Below are 20,089 nucleotides of genomic sequence, written 5' to 3' on the forward strand. Positions count from 1 at the left end.
GGCTTTTCCAGAAGAAGGATTATTTCTTGATGGCTGAGCTTGTAAATGTTACGTGAACTATAGGGGCACTGGCTGGACAACATGTCTGACGGGTTCTCCAGAAGGGGGCTTGTAAGTGTCGAATGAACTGTATGGACACTCACTGGCCAGTTTGTCTGATGGCTTCTCCAGAAGAAGGATTATTTCTTGATGACTGAGCTTGTAAATGTTACGTGAACTATAGGGGCACTGGCTGGACAACATGTCTGACAGGTTCTCCAGAAGGGGGTTACATGACCTATGTGGACACTCACTGGCCAGTTTGTCTGATGGCTTCTCCAGAAGAAGGATTATTTCTTGATGACTGAGCTTGTAAATGTTATGTGAACTATAGGGGCACTGGCTGGACAACATGTCTGACGGGTTCTCCAGAAGGGGGTTTGTAAGTGTCGAATGAACTGTATGGACACTCACTGGCCAGTTTGTCTGATGGCTTCTCCAGGAGAAGGATTGTTTCTTGATGACTGAGCTTGTAAATGTTATGTGAACTATAGGGGCACTGGCTGGACAACATGTCTGACGGGTTCTCCAGAAGGGGGCTTGTAAGTGTCGAATGAACTGTATGGACACTCACTGGCCAGTTTGTCTGATGGCTTCTCCAGGAGAAGGATTGTTTCTTGATGACTGAGCTTGTAAATGTTACGTGAACTATAGGGGCACTGGCTGGACAACATGTCTGACAGGTTCTCCAGAAGGGGGCTTGTAAGTGTTACATGACCTATGTGGACACTCACTGGCCAGTTTGTCTGATGGGTTATCCATGAGGAGAGTTAGCTCTTGACCAATGAGCTTCTAAGTGTCATGTGAACTGTAGGAACCCTCGCTGGCCAAGTTATCTAATGGGTTCTGCAGGAGGAGGATTAGCTCTTGACCAAAAAACTTGTAAGTGTTACATGACCTATGTGGACACTCATTGGCCAGTTTGTCTGATGGCTTCTCCAGGAGAAGGATTATTTCTTGATGACTGAGCTTGTAAATGTTACGTGAACTATAGGGGCACTGGCTGGACAACATGTCTGACGGGTTCTCCAGAAGGGGGTTTGTAAGTGTCGAATGAACTGTATGGACACTCACTGGCCAGTTTGTCTGATGGCTTCTCCAGAAGAAGGATTATTTCTTGATGACTGAGCTTGTAAATGTTATGCGAACTATAGGGGCACTGGCTGGACAACATGTCTGACAGGTTCTCCAGAAGGGGGTTACATGACCTATGTGGACACTCACTGGCCAGTTTGTCTGATGGCTTCTCCAGGAGAAGGATTATTTCTTGATGACTGAGCTTGTAAATGTTATGTGAACTATAGGGGCACTGGCTGGACAACATGTCTGACGGGTTCTCTAGAAGGGGGTTTGTAAGTGTCGAATGAACTGTATGGACACTCACTGGCCAGTTTGTCTGATGGCTTCTCCAGGAGAAGGATTATTTCTTGATGACTGAGCTTGTAAATGTTACGTGAACTATAGGGGCACTGGCTGGACAACATGTCTGACGGGTTCTTCAGAAGGGGGTTTGTAAGTGTTGAATGAACTGTATGGACACTCACTGGCCAGTTTGTCTGATGGCTTCTCCAGAAGAAGGATTATTTCTTTATGACTGAGCTTGTAAATGTTACGTGAACTATAGGGGCACTGGCTGGACAACATGTCTGACGGGTTCTCCAGAAGGGGGTTTGTAAGTGTCGAATGAACTGTATGGACACTCACTGGCCAGTTTGTCTGATGGGTTATCCATGAGGAGAGTTAGCTCTTGACCAATGAGCTTCTAAGTGTCATGTGAACTGTAGGAACCCTCGCTGGCCAAGTTATCTAATGGGTTCTGCAGGAGGAGGATTAGCTCTTGACCACTGAGCTTGCAAGTATCGCATGAGCTGTATCAACATTCACTGGTCAGTTTGTGTAATGGGTTCTCCAGTAGTCATTTTTTTTTTGGAAAGGAATAAATTGACCACTCTCTGCAAACCAATACGGTATGTGCTTTTAAGTCGTTTAATTAAAAAAATATCTGAACATGAAAAGAGATAAGTATGCATTTTAGATGTCAGTTTCACTTAAAATCAATCAACGTTTAGTTCAAATTGATGAATGTTAATTGATGTACATACAGCAGGACAATGCGCATGCTTTTACGTGAATTTGTTGACGTCATGAGCCATATATGATCTTTAATTAAATGTTGTTTTTAGAAATGAAAACTCAATCATATAAAACATACCATAACATATTGCGCATAACATGTTTAACTCTGTAACTTTATTTCCAGAAGCAATCTGTGTAACTTTAAATTACACTTTTGACAAAGCTTTAATCACTCTATTCCTGCAGTCATGTATGGTAAAAAAAACAAATGATACGGGATGATTATTTGTCGGCTTTGGTTGGGGGGATGGGGGGAGGGTTGCTAAAGAGGTTTACCCTGCGACCACATGTCATTCAGTGACGAAACATTTTCCACGAATTCTAGTCATTTACGGTTCATGGTGCTGAAACTTGGTTCATTGCCCATGTGTTTAATACACGAATAAAGTTCAAATTTCGAGCCGTTTCGCTTATGGCCGTTTTTGAACTTTGGCCGTCCTTGAGACGGTTTGTCATAATTTGAACTGCAGCTTGTTATGTGGCATCACTTTGACAAGTGATAACATATATTAAATCTACGAATTTCGTGCTGTTCTGTTCATTTTCATTGAAATTATGGCCGTTTTGTTCCGTTTTAGTTTTTGACATATATTTTATATGACTGTTCAACTGAATGTTCGAACTGATGTGGGATACGTCGCGAAAGCAATACTTGCAGAATGGCTGCTTTAATCAAGCATTCACCGACGGTCACCATAATTCCTTTTTGGCGCCAGTGCCTGTGCCTACATTCTAAAGATATAAAATTAAAAGCAATGAAAACGTTGAAATGAAGTATGAATCTGATAAAAACCACGTCACGTTTCAACCACGTCACGTCTTTTTGTTCTTTTTTTTTGAAATAGTTCGTTTCAAGGTCCATCCAGCAAATGCATTCTTATATCTATAAATATATGGTTTTTCATTGATGAAATCAAGTAATGTGTGCGTGTTGAGTGGCAAAACCGAAAGTGACGTCTCTGGACACAATATGACCAGAAAAAATTCAGAGTTTCAAATACATTTTGCTAGGTAGAAAAAATTAAATCTTTAGTGACGTCTCTGGACACAATATGACCAAAAAAAATTCATAGTTTCAAATGCATTTTGCTGGGTAAAAAAATTCTAAAATAATAAATAAATGGAACTATTTTTATGGACAGTGTTCAGTCCTCTTTCATTTGACATATGCTTTACACTAAGATTTTCTTTGCCTTGAAACGTTTTGAGTTTCAGTTATTTTTGCTTTATACCATGTTATTTTACACACTTCTTAAAATGCTTAAATGAATCAACAAAAAATAAAACAGAGGACGTCAAAAGCTGTCGACAATAAGTAAATTTTATTATACATACATGTATATTATAATGATGGTTCATATTATAATATACATGTATGTATCTTAACATTTGTCGTAATTAACAAAAGGCATTGGCCACAAATGCTGATGATGTGAGCAATTTGTGTCCTAAAACTGTAGTCGTTGAAACCTGGACACTAAAAGTTGATGCAATGTTGACAATGATAAAAATACTACGCGTATATAGCAATATGATGCAAAGTTGACAGCAATAAAAATACTACACGTATATAGCAATATGATGCAAAGTTGACAGCAATAAAAATACTACACGTATATAGCAATATGATGCAAAGTTGACAGCAATAAAAATACTACACGTATATAGCAATATGATGCAAAGTTGACAGCAATAAAAATACTACACGTATACAGACAACATATACTAAACAGTTGAGTATACTTAAAACTTTTATAGACTTTCAATGTTTGATCAAAACTAAATTCAAAGAACTACTCCATTTGCAAAATATATTTGTTTAAAAACGAATGTTTAAGTTGATAAAGATTAATCTTAACCTTAATTGTTGATTCTAAATTGTAGATATGCAGTTATCATAAACACAGTACATCTCTCAATTACATGTGTTAAATTTAATTTCTCCGTCGCTTCCACTTTTACTTAATCTTACGCCACGTAAAGACAAATTATCTCACCCATTGCTGACGTATCTTCTCAAACTGAAGCAAATTTGCCTTAGACGAGGTCATATCTGTCTGACATCGCATGCGCATCTGGCAAATTGTACCGAAGATTTTGTTCTTGAAGAAACAGTCCCATCGTAACCCTTGAAATGATCTCTATCCGATCAGAAGGAACGCTAGAAATGCCTCAGTCACGACAGACACCCCGTCGGACAATCAGTGCTTGACAGTGCAGGTCATATTGCAACATATAGCGAATTATCAAACAAAACAGAGAAAATCGTTAATATCAGCAAAAATCATTAAAAATAAAAAAGTAAGTGTTGTAGCTGGATTGTGGAGACTTCTCTAACAAAACTACACATGCCAAGATCTTGCATACGTGTTTTACGTACATGCATAGTTCAGTATAATGTCTATACTAACTTCGAAGGAAAAGCATAACTTAGAAATGCGATCAGAAATAAAACACATCACGTGAAACATAGATAATTATTGTGAGACATTATGAAATTCATCTTGTCCGTCGACCGAATGAATGTCAGATATATTAAATATGGAGGTAGCACATTTAACGCTGTTGAATAACGCGCATATTAAGAATATTTGTGTTATTCACATGTATAATGATGCATTAAGGCTGTCAACATTTCCTTTCTCGTCTGCACACACGCAGCTAGTCCGTCGTTTGCAAAAATATGATTGGTCCACATTTCCGTTCTCGTCTGCACACACACAGCTAGTTCGTTATTTGCAAAAACGTGATTTGTTCACATTTCCTTTCCCGTCTGCACATACACATATATAGCTAGTCCGTCATTTGCAAAAACGAGATTGGTCCACACTTCCTTTCCTGTCTGCACATACACATATAGCTAGTACGTCATTTGCAGAAACATGATTGATATTTTCATTTCACTGACTTTATGCAGACCCCATAAATAACGGCGTGGTCGTGTGTTTATGTCGTCCTGTTGGAATAGAGGGAAAAACCAAGTTAGAAATGTTATCTGCATGGTCGTTCTGTCAGTGTTCGTTCCGTTAATATTAACAGTTTCATGTACACTTCTAAAACTGTAGTATGTGTTCTCTCAGTAGCTTGGATAACAACATTTAAATGTCTTTAACGTTTTCAAATCCAAGACACTATTAATATAGGACAAGCCAATGCTTCAGGTGCTGCGTTGTTCATAGTTCATGGTTCATAGCAGTTCTATAAGTTGTAAGTTCTCGGACTAGCGAATTTGGACCATCCAGATCTTTATATGACTCACGGTGATGTTATGCCGATATTAAAACAGCACCAAAAACACGCCATGAGTGGTGCCAAAAACATAGCTGCTCCAGGTGAGGATCGAACTCACGACCTCCGCATTCCTCAGACCGTGTACACACGGTGAAGGTACTGTCTATAAGTACGGCGCGCTAACCGACTGAGCCACTGGAGCGCTGAGTGGTGGCAAGCTAAACTAACATTATAAAGGAAGACCAAACCGTGCTCTTATTGCCACCTTAAATTGACCGATTTTTATGTAGATTGCAGTTAATTTAATATATGGTTGTATTTCTGGTAATAAATAAGCACCACAGACAGCAAAATAAATGAATTGTTGAGTATTTCTCAGGTCAGTTCGGTACAAGGTGCACGTCAACAAAATCCAACATGGCGCTGTCAGTGTCATCAGGGCGATGTTGTTGACGTGTTTGACAATCTCAGACAGTAACCAGTTCTTGATTTTGGAATGTATGTCATTATTAGGACTGACGGTGGCTGACATATCTGTGTTTTGTGTTCGTGTTACTGAAGGTAAACACTGGAATGTTCATCCTATGTACATTTCATCCGTGTTGTTGTTGTTGTTGTCGTAATTTTTGTTGTGGAGTGGGGTTACTAACCCAGAGAGGGTACATACGACATACGAGGAGAAACCTCAGCAGATATGCCTGAAGTCTGGTAGTACAATGAGCGATAGACATCTACGGCTGAACACATAAACATGAAAACTTACACTCTGTTCATTCTAGACCTAACAGCTCTTTCTCCATGCCCACCTCACCATGTTTGGGTCATTCATAGCCCCCAATACATTCCTACAATAGCGTTACAGTGGTCTCGCCGGGAGGTAGTCCACGCAAGCCATTCAACCACCACTCTGTAGAGCTTGTCGCTGGTCCACTTGCTTGTACCAGATATGCAACATATATCTCCATGTCACCATGTCACAAATCCCTCGAATGCAGATTTGACTCGATCTGAAATAAGGTTCATAACGTCAAGATGAAGGTGTTAAAATCTATTCTACCTCTAAAAATGAAGAAAATGTCATAAAAACGGCATATTGCATGCAGCTTTGTACTGCTGATCTCGTTCCCTCCCCGCCAAAGGTCATACATTTTGGACCGATCATCGGCAAGCTTATTCCATTACCGTTAACCTGGATATTTCAAAGCTGTGTGTGTATGATGTCGTGTCTTAATGTTGAGTGACGTAGGGATGTGAAATGCACTGTAGTATGACGTCATACTGCTGAGCTCATAATGAAACGTCATAAAACAAATGTTCCTTTTTTTATGTCGTGTCATCCCGGTGTAAACTATCAAAAATGTAAAAACAGAAGTGATATCTATAAACTATGCGATATAACACTTTTTTTATCACTGAAGGAAATTCCGATAGTTCACCTTTATGTAAATCATAAAAGTAAATCTGACAAGTAAACAAAGTTAAATAGGATGAAGTCATATTACCCGGGGAGGTAAATGTACCGGCCCGTGTGTTGCCTGACACACTTGATGTTGTTTGAAAGGTTATTTCTATTTAATATGTGTATTTGCACATAGCCGGAAACTAGCAGCAGTTTAGAATCGGAATTTATACTGATTTAAAACAGTTGATCTTGTGTACATAGTTATGAAATGTGTATATACATGCACCTCTTCTCTTTTTGGAGCATGTTTGTTCAGATATGGCACTTCACTACACATAAAGTTTTAAGTATAATTGTTTACCTGCCATAAAATTTAACAAAATACATGTGACCTGGAACTTGTGCATTCATCTACAGGTAGTTATATGCAAATGGCAAAGTGCCTTAAGACAAAAGTAGTTTGATTTCTGATTTATTAATATCACATTGATTTTACAAACTTTTCTGTCTTTTCTGCCTTATATATGCATGTACTCTGAACAGATTACCAACAACAAGCGTAGTTTGTACATGTGTCTAAATTACTAATGGCCATTGTTACGTGGTCAAAACATTAGGTTGTGTGTTAACAAAAGCTAATCTGAACTAGGTAGGGCTATAAACATGTAACACGGATTAAGGGTTGTCAGCTGTTTTTTATCAGTGAGTGTAGATAATCATTGCTGATGCTAAGTCAAACAATTTCCAGGTAACAATGTTGGTATTTGGAACAAAACACAGTGTAGTTGAAAACGGGTGAGCACTAGTTTTAGTATACCAACCTTGTTTAGTACAGCCAGGCAGGTAAACAGAACCTTCATGAGGGTATATATCATTGTCATATGACTGAAAAATTGTTCATTGTGACGTCAAACCCTGTGCGCTCAAGAGAGTATACGTTAGATATCTTCTATTTTCTCAGAGTGCAGGGACAGTTGTCCAGCTAAAGCAGGGTGTGGAAACAGTTGCCTGATTAAAGCAGAGATTTGTTCTACTGTTTCAGGGTGTAGAAACAGTTGCCTGATTAAAGCAGAGATTTCTTCTGCTATTTCAGGGTGGGGGAGCAGTTGCCTAATTAAAGCAGAGATTTGTTCTACTGTTTCGGGGTGTGGAAACAATTGCCTGATTAAAGCAGAGAATTGTTTTACTGTTTCAGGGTAGGGGAACAGTTGCCTGATTAAAGCAGAGAATTGTTTTACTGTTTCAGGGTGTAGAAACAGTTGCCTGATTAAAGCAGAGAATTGTTTTACTGTTTCAGGGTGGGGGAACAGTTGCCTGATTAAAGCAGAGAATTGTTTTACTGCTTCAGGGTAGGGGAACAGTTGCCTGATTAAAGCAGAGAATTGTTTTACTGTTTCAGGGTGGGGGAGCAGTTGCCTAATTAAAGCAGAGAGTTGTTCTACTGTTTCAGGTTGGAGGAACAGTTGCCTGATTAAAGCAGAGAATTGTTTTACTGTTTCAGGGTGGAGGAACAGTTGCCTGATTAAAGCAGAGAATTGTTTTACTGTTTCAGGGTAGGGGAACAGTTGCCTGATTAAAGCAGAGAATTGTTTTACTGTTTCAGGGTGGGGGAACAGTTGCCTGATTAAAGCAGAGAGTTGTTTTACTGTTTCAGGGTAGGGGAACAGTTGCCTGATTAAAGCAGAGATTTGTTTTACTGTTTCAGGGTGGGGGAGCAGTTGCCTGATTAAAGCAGAGAATTGTTCTACTGTTTCAGGGTGGAGGAACAGTTGCCTGATTAAAGCAGAGAATTGTTTTACTGTTTCAGGGTGGGGGAACAGTTGCCTGATTAAAGCAGAGAGTTGTTCTACTGTTTCAGGGTAGGGGAACAATTGCCTGATTAAAGCAGAGATTTGTTTTACTGTTTCAGGGTGGGGGAACAGTTGCCTGATTAAAGCAGAGAGTTGTTCTACTGTTTCAGGGTGGGCAAACAGTTGCCTGATTAAAGCAGAGAATTGTTTTACTGTTTCGGGGGTGTGGAAACAATTGCCTGATTAAAGCAGAGAGTTGTTCTACTGTTTCAGGTTGGGGGAACAGTTGCCTGACTAAAGCAGACATGTCTTCTACTGTTTCAGGGCGCGGGAACAGTTGCGTGACTTAAGCAGAGATATGTTCTACTGTTTTAGGGCGAGGGAACAGTTGCCTGACCTGGGCTGAGTAAGGCCCGTTGATTGATGTCTGTTGGTGGAGGTAGTGTACACCATGAGCTGGTGGGACACTAGTGGGCTGACCAGCTTTGCCTCCAATGTGGTCAAGAGTGCCCAGAAGAAAATAGATAAAGTTTTGGACATTGATGAAGAGCGAGGTAAGATTCATGTTCATGACTGCATTTCACCGCATATTTTTCAGTCATTGCCAAATGAAGGAGTTAAGTGATGGAGAACTACCATTTTATACACTTACATGATCATTATATTCACTTCATTATGTGCACGGGAACGGGAATCCTGAGAAAGTCATAGTGGATAATTTGATGCCAGTAGCTTGCTTCCAGCTCCCAACTATCAGAAATTTGCAGCTAGTTATGATTCCTCTACTGCTGTAGCAAGTGTGGCCTTTCTCCACCCCCACCCCCACCTCACCATGTTTGGGTCATTCATAGCTCCCAAAACATTCCTACAATACCGTTACAGTGGTCTCGCCGGGAGGTAGTCCACGCAAGCCATTCAACCACCACTTTGTAGAGCTTGTCGCTGGTCCACTTGCTTGTACCAGATATACAACATATATACATCCTCATGTCATTCTGTGAAGAAATCATGCAGCATTATCAACGGGGTGTGAGTCTCAGTTATGTTATCTCATGTCATTCTGTGAAGAAATCATGCAGCAATATCAACGGGGTGTGAGTCTCAGTTATGTTATCTCATGTCATTCTGTGAAGAAATCATGCAGCATTATCAACGGGGTGTGAGTCTCAGTTATGTTATCTCATGTCATTCTGTGAAGAAATCATGCAGTATTATCAACGGGGTGTGAGTCTCAGTTATGTTATCTCATGTCATTCTGTGAAGAAATCATGCAGTATTATCAACGGGGTGTGAGTCTCAGTTATGTTATCTCATGTCATTCTGTGAAGAAATCATGCAGCAATATCAACGGGGTGTGAGTCTCAGTTATGTTATCTCATGTCATTCTGTGAAGAAATCATGCAGCATTATCAACGGGGTGTGAGTCTCAGTTATGTTATCTCATGTCATTCTGTGAAGAAATCATGCAGCATTATCAACGGGGTGTGAGTCTCAGTTATGTTATCTCATGTCATTCTGTGAAGAAATCATGCAGCAATATCAACGGGGTGTGAGTCTCAGTTATGTTATCTCATGTCATTCTGTGAAGAAATCATGCAGCAATATCAACGGGGTGTGAGTCTCAGTTATGTTATCTCATGTCATTTTTCTGTGAAGAAATCATGAAGCATTATCAATGGGGGACTGAGTCTCAGTGATGTTATGTAGAGGATATTGCACAGTGGAGGTTGAAAACAGTAAATTTTGCCGATCAAGAGGTGGAAATGATAACTCATGAGACACAAATTGTGAAAATATCACTTCATTGAAGGAAATACAGACATTTCACCTTTATATAGCAAGTAACAAATCATGTTTGTTGTTATTAAATATCGCAAAGATGTGGTTGCAGTATTGCCAGTGTAGTGTTTAACCAAAATCATTCAGTTATTGTTAAATATCCACATGTACCTTGCTGGATTAACTCCTTTTAATCACCCTGTGTTTTTTTTTTTCAGTTGCAGCTGCACCCCAGAGTTCATCCAGCGTTATAAAGGGTGGGGAGAGTGAGGGTGACTTCTGGAACACATGGCTTGGTTCCCCAGGTGACAAAAAGCAGGAGAAGCCTTCTAGAGCTAGCAAATCACCAACATCAAAGGATTCGTCAAGGAAGAAGGGTGCATCCCGTTCCTGGACGTCATGGGGCATTGAGGAGAGTGGGACTGAGGCGGAACAACTCACCACCCAGGGGATCAGCCTTAGACAGGAGACAATTTCGACCCCGAGGGGGAATCTGAGAAGGAGTGGAGGTAAGCTCAGTACAAAGACCACTGGAGAGAAAACAAGCGAGGCAGAGACGAAGGTTCAACATGGGATGGGTAAGGAGTCTGGGACCACAGGGAGTGATGGACTTAGCCAGAGGGTAAGCCCAAGCCCTGATGGCAGCAAACAAGGTACTGAAAGTGATGTGACAATTGCAGGCCATTGTGATGTTAAAGGCACAGAAGACAGTTTGGTACCTCATGAGTCCACAGCCATGTGGATGGGAGAGGATGACAACACTGGTGGTTCGAGCCCCTCAGAGAGGGGGCAGTGATGAGAAGACCAGAATGCATCAGCATTCAGCAGAATTAGAGGGGGATGACCATGTAATGTCAGCCATCCAGGAGAGGGATGTGTGCCTACAGGAGCCAGATTCCCAAAGCCTATCTGACAGGACTGAAGAGGCATTAGGACAGGTGGACATGTCAGATACCCAGAACCATTCTGACAGGAGCGAACAGGTATCAGGGCAGTCTGATATAGGTCAGACTGCGGAGCCAAATGTGACTCAGACTTCTGACGTAGAAGGTATTCCTGAAAGGGGCTTAACAGAAAACATGTTGTATGAAACAGCCCAAGATACACCTGAAATTGGTTTAATAGAAAATGTAGCGAAGGCTGATACAGCCGAAGATACTCTTCAAACTGGTTCATTGAACGATATGCAACAAACAGACTGCGAAAAAGATTTGTCACAGGTGAATGAAGATCTCTTGTCTTTTGATACATCAAAACAGTGTCGTGAGGGTGAAACAGTAGGAGGCTTGTTGTCAAGTGACACACCTGTCCATAAAGTGGATGGTGTGACTGTATTGAGCATGGGTCAGAATGGCTCGTCAGAACACAGACATAGCAATGATAGGGGAGGGGAATCACCAGGTATTATAGAAGAGAGTTTGCCTCAGGTTGCCTCCACAAAGAATACAGAAGAGCCTCCAGTTGTACTCATGGAGGGTACGCCCAACACAACAGGTACAGAATGTGACGGTGAAGAGTGTGTAAAGACAGATACTCACCTGGAATGTATACCTGAGACACCTGGGTTAGAGGATACAGGTGATACAGATGCATTAGCTGTGAGGACTGAGGCTGGCGCTGAGGCAAATTCAGTGAGTGATGACCTCATTACCCAAGGACATACAGGTAGTTCTGCCTCCCAGGTTTGCCAGGATGAGGGAAGTGCAGAGGCCCCACCCATCATTACACAAGTGACAGGTATGTTGCTGAGTGTTGCTGACCAGATACTGGACAGGAGTGCCAGTACTTCCAGCTCTATGGAGATTGTGTCAGAGACTGAGATGGAACAGAGTAAAGATAGCAAGGTATCTGGAGAAGGGATGGTCATGGATATTGATGTTTCTGGTCCCACCCCACTAGGTGGCGCTGCAGTACAACATGAGCAATCTGACAGCATTCTAGACACTTTTGCCTCTGTAGAAACTGTGGCTCATCGGGAGGAAGACAACTCTGTTCCCTCCTCACCAGGTGGCGCTGCAGTACAACATGAGCAGTCTGACAGCAGCCTGGATACATGCGCTTCTGTGGACACTGTTGTACATCGTGAGGGAGATAACTCTGATGAGAACATGGAGGATGAGAGTCTGGAGAAGGAGACAGAATTGTCTGCCAGTGATGGCTGCTCCATGACGGTGAGCTCATCTAGTTCCGTGGTGAAGACGATGCTGGAGGAAGCAATGGAGGACAACCTGAAGCATGAAGAGTGTGACAGTCATTCCCACAGCTCCAGCGACAAGTCTGACTTTGTCAAGTCTGAGTTTAGTGATAAGAGTATCAGTGGCCATGAGTCGGGAGACGAGATTGATACGACCACATCATCTGACATAGAGATCATCTCCACACCCACACCTAACGGTGATGGGCAGGGGCGTCTCTTTGATCTCTCCCCACTGAAGATCGCACTAGCGAGGGCAAATAGCCGGGGCAGCTCCAAACATAGGCGCAGTGACAGTCAGTCCAGCTCCAGTACAAACAGTAAACCAGAACAGCTCAGCCCTGGACGGGATATGGAGTTTGCGGAGGATGGTGGGGACACTATGATGGATTTGAGCGGGCACTTCCACCGTGGTGCTGCTCCTGAGCAGGGTGAGTAGAAATGTGATGGTAACAACAGGGTAACTTTTCAAATATTGCCAAAATTAAACAGGGTCACAGTTTTTCATACTTACATGTATATTTGGCTGCCCAAAGTATTAAAACTAAAAGCCAAAAAGGCCCAAATTGAGATAAAGTAAAAATTTGAAACTTGTTTTAGACAATTAATTTGGTGCTGAAAATGTGTAGGTTAAAGTAACTTGTTTATTTATTTATTTATTTGATTGGTGTTTTACACCGTACTCAAGAATATTTCACTGATATGATGGCGACCAGCATTATGGTGGGAGGAAAGCAGGCAGAGCCTGGTGAAAACCCATGACCATCCGCAGGTTGCTGACAGACCTTCCCACATATGGCCGGAGAGAAAGCTAATGTTACTTGTTAGTACACATGTAAATCTATATCCTTTTCAAAACAACATGGGATGTGGCTGTAGTGAGAAGTATGCTGTGTACAGAATAAATTTATTTCACACTAGACGTAAAAGTGCTAATGAAAAGATAATCCTCAACGGCGTTTCAAGCGTTATCAAGGGGATGGTCATTTTCAGGGAGAATAGACTTGATAGAAATTAGTGGTGAAATAACAACCACATATGTTATATGGATAGACTGTTCAGCCTCTTTGGCTATCACTGGTATTGCCTATAATAGCACAGTAACTTTTCACTGCCTGTTTGTTTTAATAAAAGAGCATCCATCACCGTTCATAACACTGCTTACTGTTGTGTAATTGTGTGTCTAGCAATAAATCAGGTCCGAACGTACATGCATTAGATTTGAAACAGATAAATACATCCCCAAATAATGAGATACAAAAGGGTGCCCAAGTTAAGAAGCCTGTAATGATATGTCACTCAGCTTATTCATTTATTTGTTGATTTGTTTATGTCATTGTTAAATACTGTATTTCAGAATATTTCACACAGTGCTTTTCATATTTTATCATTATTGACGAGATCATTGTAAGATGCAGACAAGGAGTCTGATAATACAAACAAATGTCGTTTGTGTGCACTTTTAGTTAACCTTTGGTGCAGTCTGTAAATGTGGTTAGGACAGGTGAGAAATTGGTGTTGTCACTGTAATGTGGTTAGGACAGGTGAGAAATTGGTGTTGTCACTGTAATGGAATATACTGCATGTAAGGAAGGGTTCATTGAGATGAAAATATTTTTAGGTTGGTATTTTTTTTCAACTTACTTGGGATTGAAGAGAGATAATGACACTATTTTCTGCGTTCTAAATCTTCAGATTTATCTCACAACACCTATTTCCTGTTTATATACAGAAACTTGGTTCCCCTTTGCATTCATACCCAGTTGAATTTTGCTTCACAGGGCAGACTATGAGGAGCTCACACCTAATGTCTGAGGAAACAAAAAACAATCCTTACGAAACAGAAAAGCTACTAAAGGTGGGTTGTCCATGTGCTGTCATTTAAAGAGGTTATTCTGAAGACTTTTGCTCCAACAAAACTTCATGGTTGCTAATGAAATCAAATTTTCTGTACTTAGCAAAGAAATATCTCAAATGATTGCCTTTCAGTAAATATCAGACCAGCCAAAATATCTTATATAGGGTTGAAGTAATTCTGAAGTTTGAAAATAGTTATAATTCAACCATTACACATGTACATGTATAAGTTTTAGGAACATTATCACCAATTGTGAACCGTAGCACATGTATGTTCCCAATTGTGAACTGTAACGTGTATATTACCAGTTGTGGACGGTAGCACATGTGTGTTCCCAATTGTGAAGCGTAGCACGTGTATATTACCAATTGTGAACTGTAGCATGTGTATATTACCAATTGTGGACGGTAGCACATGTGTTTCCAGTTGTGAACTGTATCATGTGTATATTAAGAATTGTGAACCGTAGCACGTGTATATTACCAATTGTGAACCGTAGCACGTGTATATTACCAATTGTGAACTGTAGCATGTGTATATTACAAATTATGAACGGTAGCACGTGTATATTACCATTGTGAACGGTAGCACATGTATATTACCAATTGTGAACTGTAGCACATGTATATTACCAGTTGTGAACTGTAGCACGTGTACACACAAGGCTGATATTTTGTGAAAGGTAATTATTTGGGTTATTCTAAAATAATAGCAAAAATTTGATTACATTTGCACTCATCGATTGTGTTAAATTTATCTGTTATAGCCTCTTGAAAACGTTTTACAGATCTACAGTAGAACAGCTGCAATTTTTAGCCACTCAATTTTGGAAGAGGAGAGCAGCTTCACAATGCAAGCATGTTTCTTTATTTTAGATACTTTTACACTGGACACTATTTTAAGGCTGCAGAAGTTTCCTATTTTTTTCATAGTACAGTTGTTTGAACTACATGTATGCATGTGCATGTCGCTGCAGGTGTCTGCATGTTACCAGGACTTTCAGAGTCAAGATGCTACTGGTGCACCTGACATGGTAATAGACAAGAATAGACTCTTGTGGGTGACTGGTTATTGAATCCCTAGGGTGAAGCTTTTACTCCCTGAAGCTATTACTGACTAAAGGCGTATGAGGTCATTGCTGTAGTAACAACTGCATCTAAATGGTACATTTCATAGACAGCCGGAATAATGATGGACATTTGCTTGTAAATCTTAAAAGGTATTTACCTATTTTATTGATAAGTCAGTAAGTACATATATATATGTGTAGGTCAGTAACAAGTAAGACATTTACCTGTGATGTGGACCTGTGATAGGCCAGTATTTGCACATGTTTGTCTGAGTCAGTAACGTGTCTAATTGTAGACTCCTCTGCATATTTAAAATACCAGATCATTGCATTGATAAGACACATTCAGAATACAAGGACTGATAGATTGGCAGTAGAATGCTAGAAGCTGGCCAGTGGTGTGCTAGTATTGAACCAGTGTCACGATTTATTCTGGACAATAGTTTTTCATTCTGATGGTATGCTACATTGTACTATAGCAGTCTTGATCTTTCAGTCCTTCGTGTTTAATCTCAGACATTGCATATAATACAGGAACACCTTTTGTGAACAGTTACATGAAAAAAAAACACCAAAGGGCAGACACCCATTTTAGAACTCATGAATTATTTGTGTTAAAACACAATCAATATTTTATATATGGATATTTGCCGCCTCCAGAGCTCTCTGCTAACTGTGTTACAAAGCTGTTTTACCAGAGAATGACTCCATATTTATCAGTGGCTGGGTAAGGAATGACGAGACAGGCCAGGGATACATGTGGTACGAGGGTGGGTAAGGAATGACGAGACATGCTAGGGATACATGTAGTAGGAGGCTGGGTAAGGATTGACAAGACAGGCCAGGGATACATGTGGTATGAGGGTGGGTAAGGAATGACGAGACAGGCCAGGGATACATGTGGTACGAGGGTGGGTAAGGAATGACGAGACATGCTAGGGATACATGTAGTAGGAGGCTGGGTAAGGATTGACAAGACAGGCCAGGGATACATGTGGTATGAGGGTGGGTAAGGAATGACGAGACAGGCCAGGGATACATGTGGTATGAGGCTGGGTAAGGAATGACGCGACAGGCCAGGGATACATGTGGTATGAGGGTGCGTATGGAATGACGAGGCTGGCCAGGGATACATGTGGTATGAGGCCAGGTAAGGAATGACGAGACAGGCCAGGGATACATGTGGTATGAGGCTGGGTAAGGAATGACGCGACAGGCCAGGGATACATGTGGTATGAGGGTGGGTAAGGAATGACGAGACAGGCCAGGGATACATGTGGTATGAGGCTGGGTAAGGAATGACGAGACAGGCCAGGGATACATGTGGTATGAGGGTGCGTATGGAATGACGAGGCTGGCCAGGGATACATGTGGTATGAGGCCAGGTAAGGAATGACGAGACAGGCCAGGGATACATGTGGTATGAGGCTGGGTAAGGAATGACGAGACAGGCCAGGGATACATGTGGTATGAGGCTTGGTAAGGAATGACGAGACAGGCTAGGGATACATGTGGTACGAGGCTGGGTAAGGAATGACAAGATAGGCCAGGGATACATGTGGTATGAGACCAGGTAAGGAATGACGAAACAGGCCAGTGATACATGTGGTACGAGGGTGGGTAAGGAATGATGAGACAGGCCAGTGATACATGTGGTACGAGGCTGGGTAAGGAATGACGAAACAGGCCAGGAATACATGTGGTATGAGTGTATCAGTAATTCTGACTCATATACATGCTTCAGAATGAGCTGAACAAAACTAGGCCAATTCTTTCTCACACCCAACAATCAGGCAGTTTTGACAAATTGTGGTCATGGAATGGATTGATACATAGTGGTTCTAAGCGTTGTTGGCGAAATTGTTTTGAGAATGAACCCTAACGACGGGGAAATCGTTTTGAGAATGAACCCTAACGATGGGGAAATCGTTTTGAGAATGAACCCTAACAATGGCGAAATTGTTTTGAGATTGAACCGAAACAAACAGTGAAATCCTTTTGAGAATGAACCCTAACAACAGCGAAATCATTTTGAGAATGAACCCTAACGACGGGGAAATTGCCTGCTTCATGGATCTTAGCATCATGGTAGAGGACTCTTGTTTTCTGGTGTGTGGATGAACTGCTACTCTGCAATGTGCTTCGTGCTTGTTTATTGCTCAAGTTATGCACATGTTGAGTTCGCTTCTGCAATTAGTCAATGACTTTGTATGACCTCAACATTTACATTTTAATGCTGTTGTTTAGATGTAGAAGATTGTTGTGCTGGATGTAGCAGATCATCTGACATATTGTCAGACTTCAGTACACAAGTTGTGTGCTCACAGAGATCACTGAGTGTTGGAATGTCACATGTTGACATGACTTTGTATACAGGAATAAGGACCTGCATGACTGTTCTATTCTAATTTTGCATGTGCAGCCTGGGACAGCTCAGACAAAGGAGTGGGCACAGGTGAGCAGATACCTGTGCTACTGTGTGATAATCCTGACTACATCACCCAGCTTGATGTGTAGTCATCACAGTGTCCCAACCCATCCTTCTCGCTTGCGTTCTTATTTCTAAGTCTGCTTATCTAACAATGTAACAGTTTTGGGCGAGGGAGGCATTGACACCTCAATACCAGGAAGGATAAGGGGATGTTAAAAAAATATGAGATTTTAAATTGTTAATGATTTTTTTTCCGCTTTAATATACATGTTATCCTTTGGTTGCTGTGGCACATACATATGTGTGTATATATTTGTATTTAAAATATGCATCAAGTGGTGAAAGTCGTGACATATAGCAAACATATCAATTAGTCTTATAAAAAAATGATGACATAAAGTCAGTGTAAGTGTAGTTTTACCTGAAAATTTGTGATATCTGATTACAGGTGTTCCAAAGTAATGCTTTAGTGAATGTTCTAGTGACGTTTTGTTTTTGGCTGTGTGACTGTAAACTCATCCTGACTCTGGAACAAATTTACATTCCACGTCACACATTATAGGTACATCTGTCACCAGTCTGAAGAGACATACAACCCTTACTGATACAAGCACTGTGTTCATTATAATAGTACCATCTTAATAGATAAAGTATGCGATTAATTTGTCATATAATCAAATGTATTTAACCATGAACTTATCAGTAACAATGGTAGACTAAGAAACTGTGCTAGCTTCAAAGTTCTTTACTAAATATGCAGTTTGTTGATATACATGTAGAAGTTGATGATAGCCACTAACACCTTTTCATTGTACTCATGTAGTGTCTGAGACCTGATTAGGGCAGGCTAGATGTTAACACTATACATACAAAGGCTAGATGTTCACACTATACATACAAAGGCTAGATGTTCACACTGAACATACAAAGGCTAGATGTTCACACTGTACATACAAAGGCTAGATGTTAACACTCAACATACAAAGGCTAGATGTTCACACTGTACAAACAAAGGCTAGATGTTCACAGAATACATACAAAGGCTAGATGTTCACACTATACATACAAAGGCTAGATGTTCACACTGTACATACAAAGGCTAGATGTTCACACTGTACATACAAAGGCTAGATGTTCACACTGTACATACAAAGGCTAGATGTTCACACTGTACATATAAAGGCTAGATGTTCACACTGTACATACAAAGGCTAGATGTTCACACTGTACATACAAAGGCCAGATGTTCGCACTGTACATACAAAGGCTAGATGTTTTACACTGAACATACAAAGGCTAGATGTTCACACTATACATACAAAGGCTGGATGTTCACACTATACATACAAAGGCCAGATGTTCGCACTGTACATACAAAGGCTAGATGTTCACACTGAACATACAAAGGCCAGATGTTCACACTATACATACAAAGGCTAGATGTTCACACTGTACATACAAAGGCCAGATGTTCACACTGTACATGCAAAGGCTAGATGTTCACAGAATACATACAAAGGCTAGATGTTCACACTGTACCTACAAGGGCTAGATGTTCACACTGTATAGGTGTTCACACTGTACAAACAAAGGCTAGATGTTCACACTGTATAGGTGTTCACACTGTACAAAGGCTAGATGTTCACACTGTACATACAAAGGCTAGATGTTCACACTGTACATACAAAGGCTAGATGTTCACACTGTACATATAAAGGCTAGATGTTCACACTGTACATACAAAGGCTAGATGTTCACACTGAACATATAAAGGCTAGATGTTCACACTGTACATACAAAAGCTAGATGTTCACACTGTACATACAAAGGCCAGATGTTCACACTGTACATACAAAGGCTAGATGTTCACACTGTACATGCAAAGGCTAGATGTTCACAGAATACATACAAAGGCTAGATGTTCACACTGTACATACAAAGGCTAGATGTTCACACTGTACAAACAAAGGCTAGATGTTCACAATACATACAAAGGCTAGATGTTCACAGAATACATACAAAGGCTAGATGTTCACACTGTACATACAAAGGCTAGATGTTCACACTATACATACAAAGGCTAGATGTTCACACTGTACATACAAAGGCTAGATGTTCACACTATACATACAAAGGCTAGATGTTCACACTGTACATACA

General features: G+C 40.7%; 1 protein-coding gene and 1 non-coding gene across 2 annotated transcripts in view; one reads left to right on the forward strand and one right to left on the reverse strand.

Annotated features, from left to right (window-relative positions):
• Positions 1-5,499: 5,499 nt before the first annotated feature.
• Positions 5,500-5,608, reverse strand: Trnai-uau (transfer RNA isoleucine (anticodon UAU)). Its single transcript has 2 exons — positions 5,571-5,608; positions 5,500-5,535 (listed from the first exon to the last, which is right to left on the reverse strand). It is a non-coding gene; the product is annotated as a tRNA-Ile (tRNA).
• Positions 5,609-5,839: 231 nt separating this feature from the next.
• The window catches only part of LOC135467688 (TATA element modulatory factor-like), a 44,099-nt gene continuing 29,849 nt past the window's right edge, over positions 5,840-20,089 (forward strand). Inside the window, 7 exon segments of the mRNA XM_064745500.1 lie at positions 5,840-5,967; positions 8,974-9,152; positions 10,596-11,147; positions 11,149-13,002; positions 14,353-14,429; positions 15,406-15,462; positions 17,921-17,953. Coding sequence (XP_064601570.1) covers positions 9,050-9,152; positions 10,596-11,147; positions 11,149-13,002; positions 14,353-14,429; positions 15,406-15,462; positions 17,921-17,953 — 2,676 coding nt within the window. The 5' untranslated portion in view covers positions 5,840-5,967; positions 8,974-9,049.

Source organism: Liolophura sinensis, chromosome 1 (assembly GCF_032854445.1).
Source record: "Liolophura sinensis isolate JHLJ2023 chromosome 1, CUHK_Ljap_v2, whole genome shotgun sequence".
Taxonomy (NCBI): Eukaryota; Metazoa; Mollusca; class Polyplacophora; order Chitonida; family Chitonidae; genus Liolophura; species Liolophura sinensis.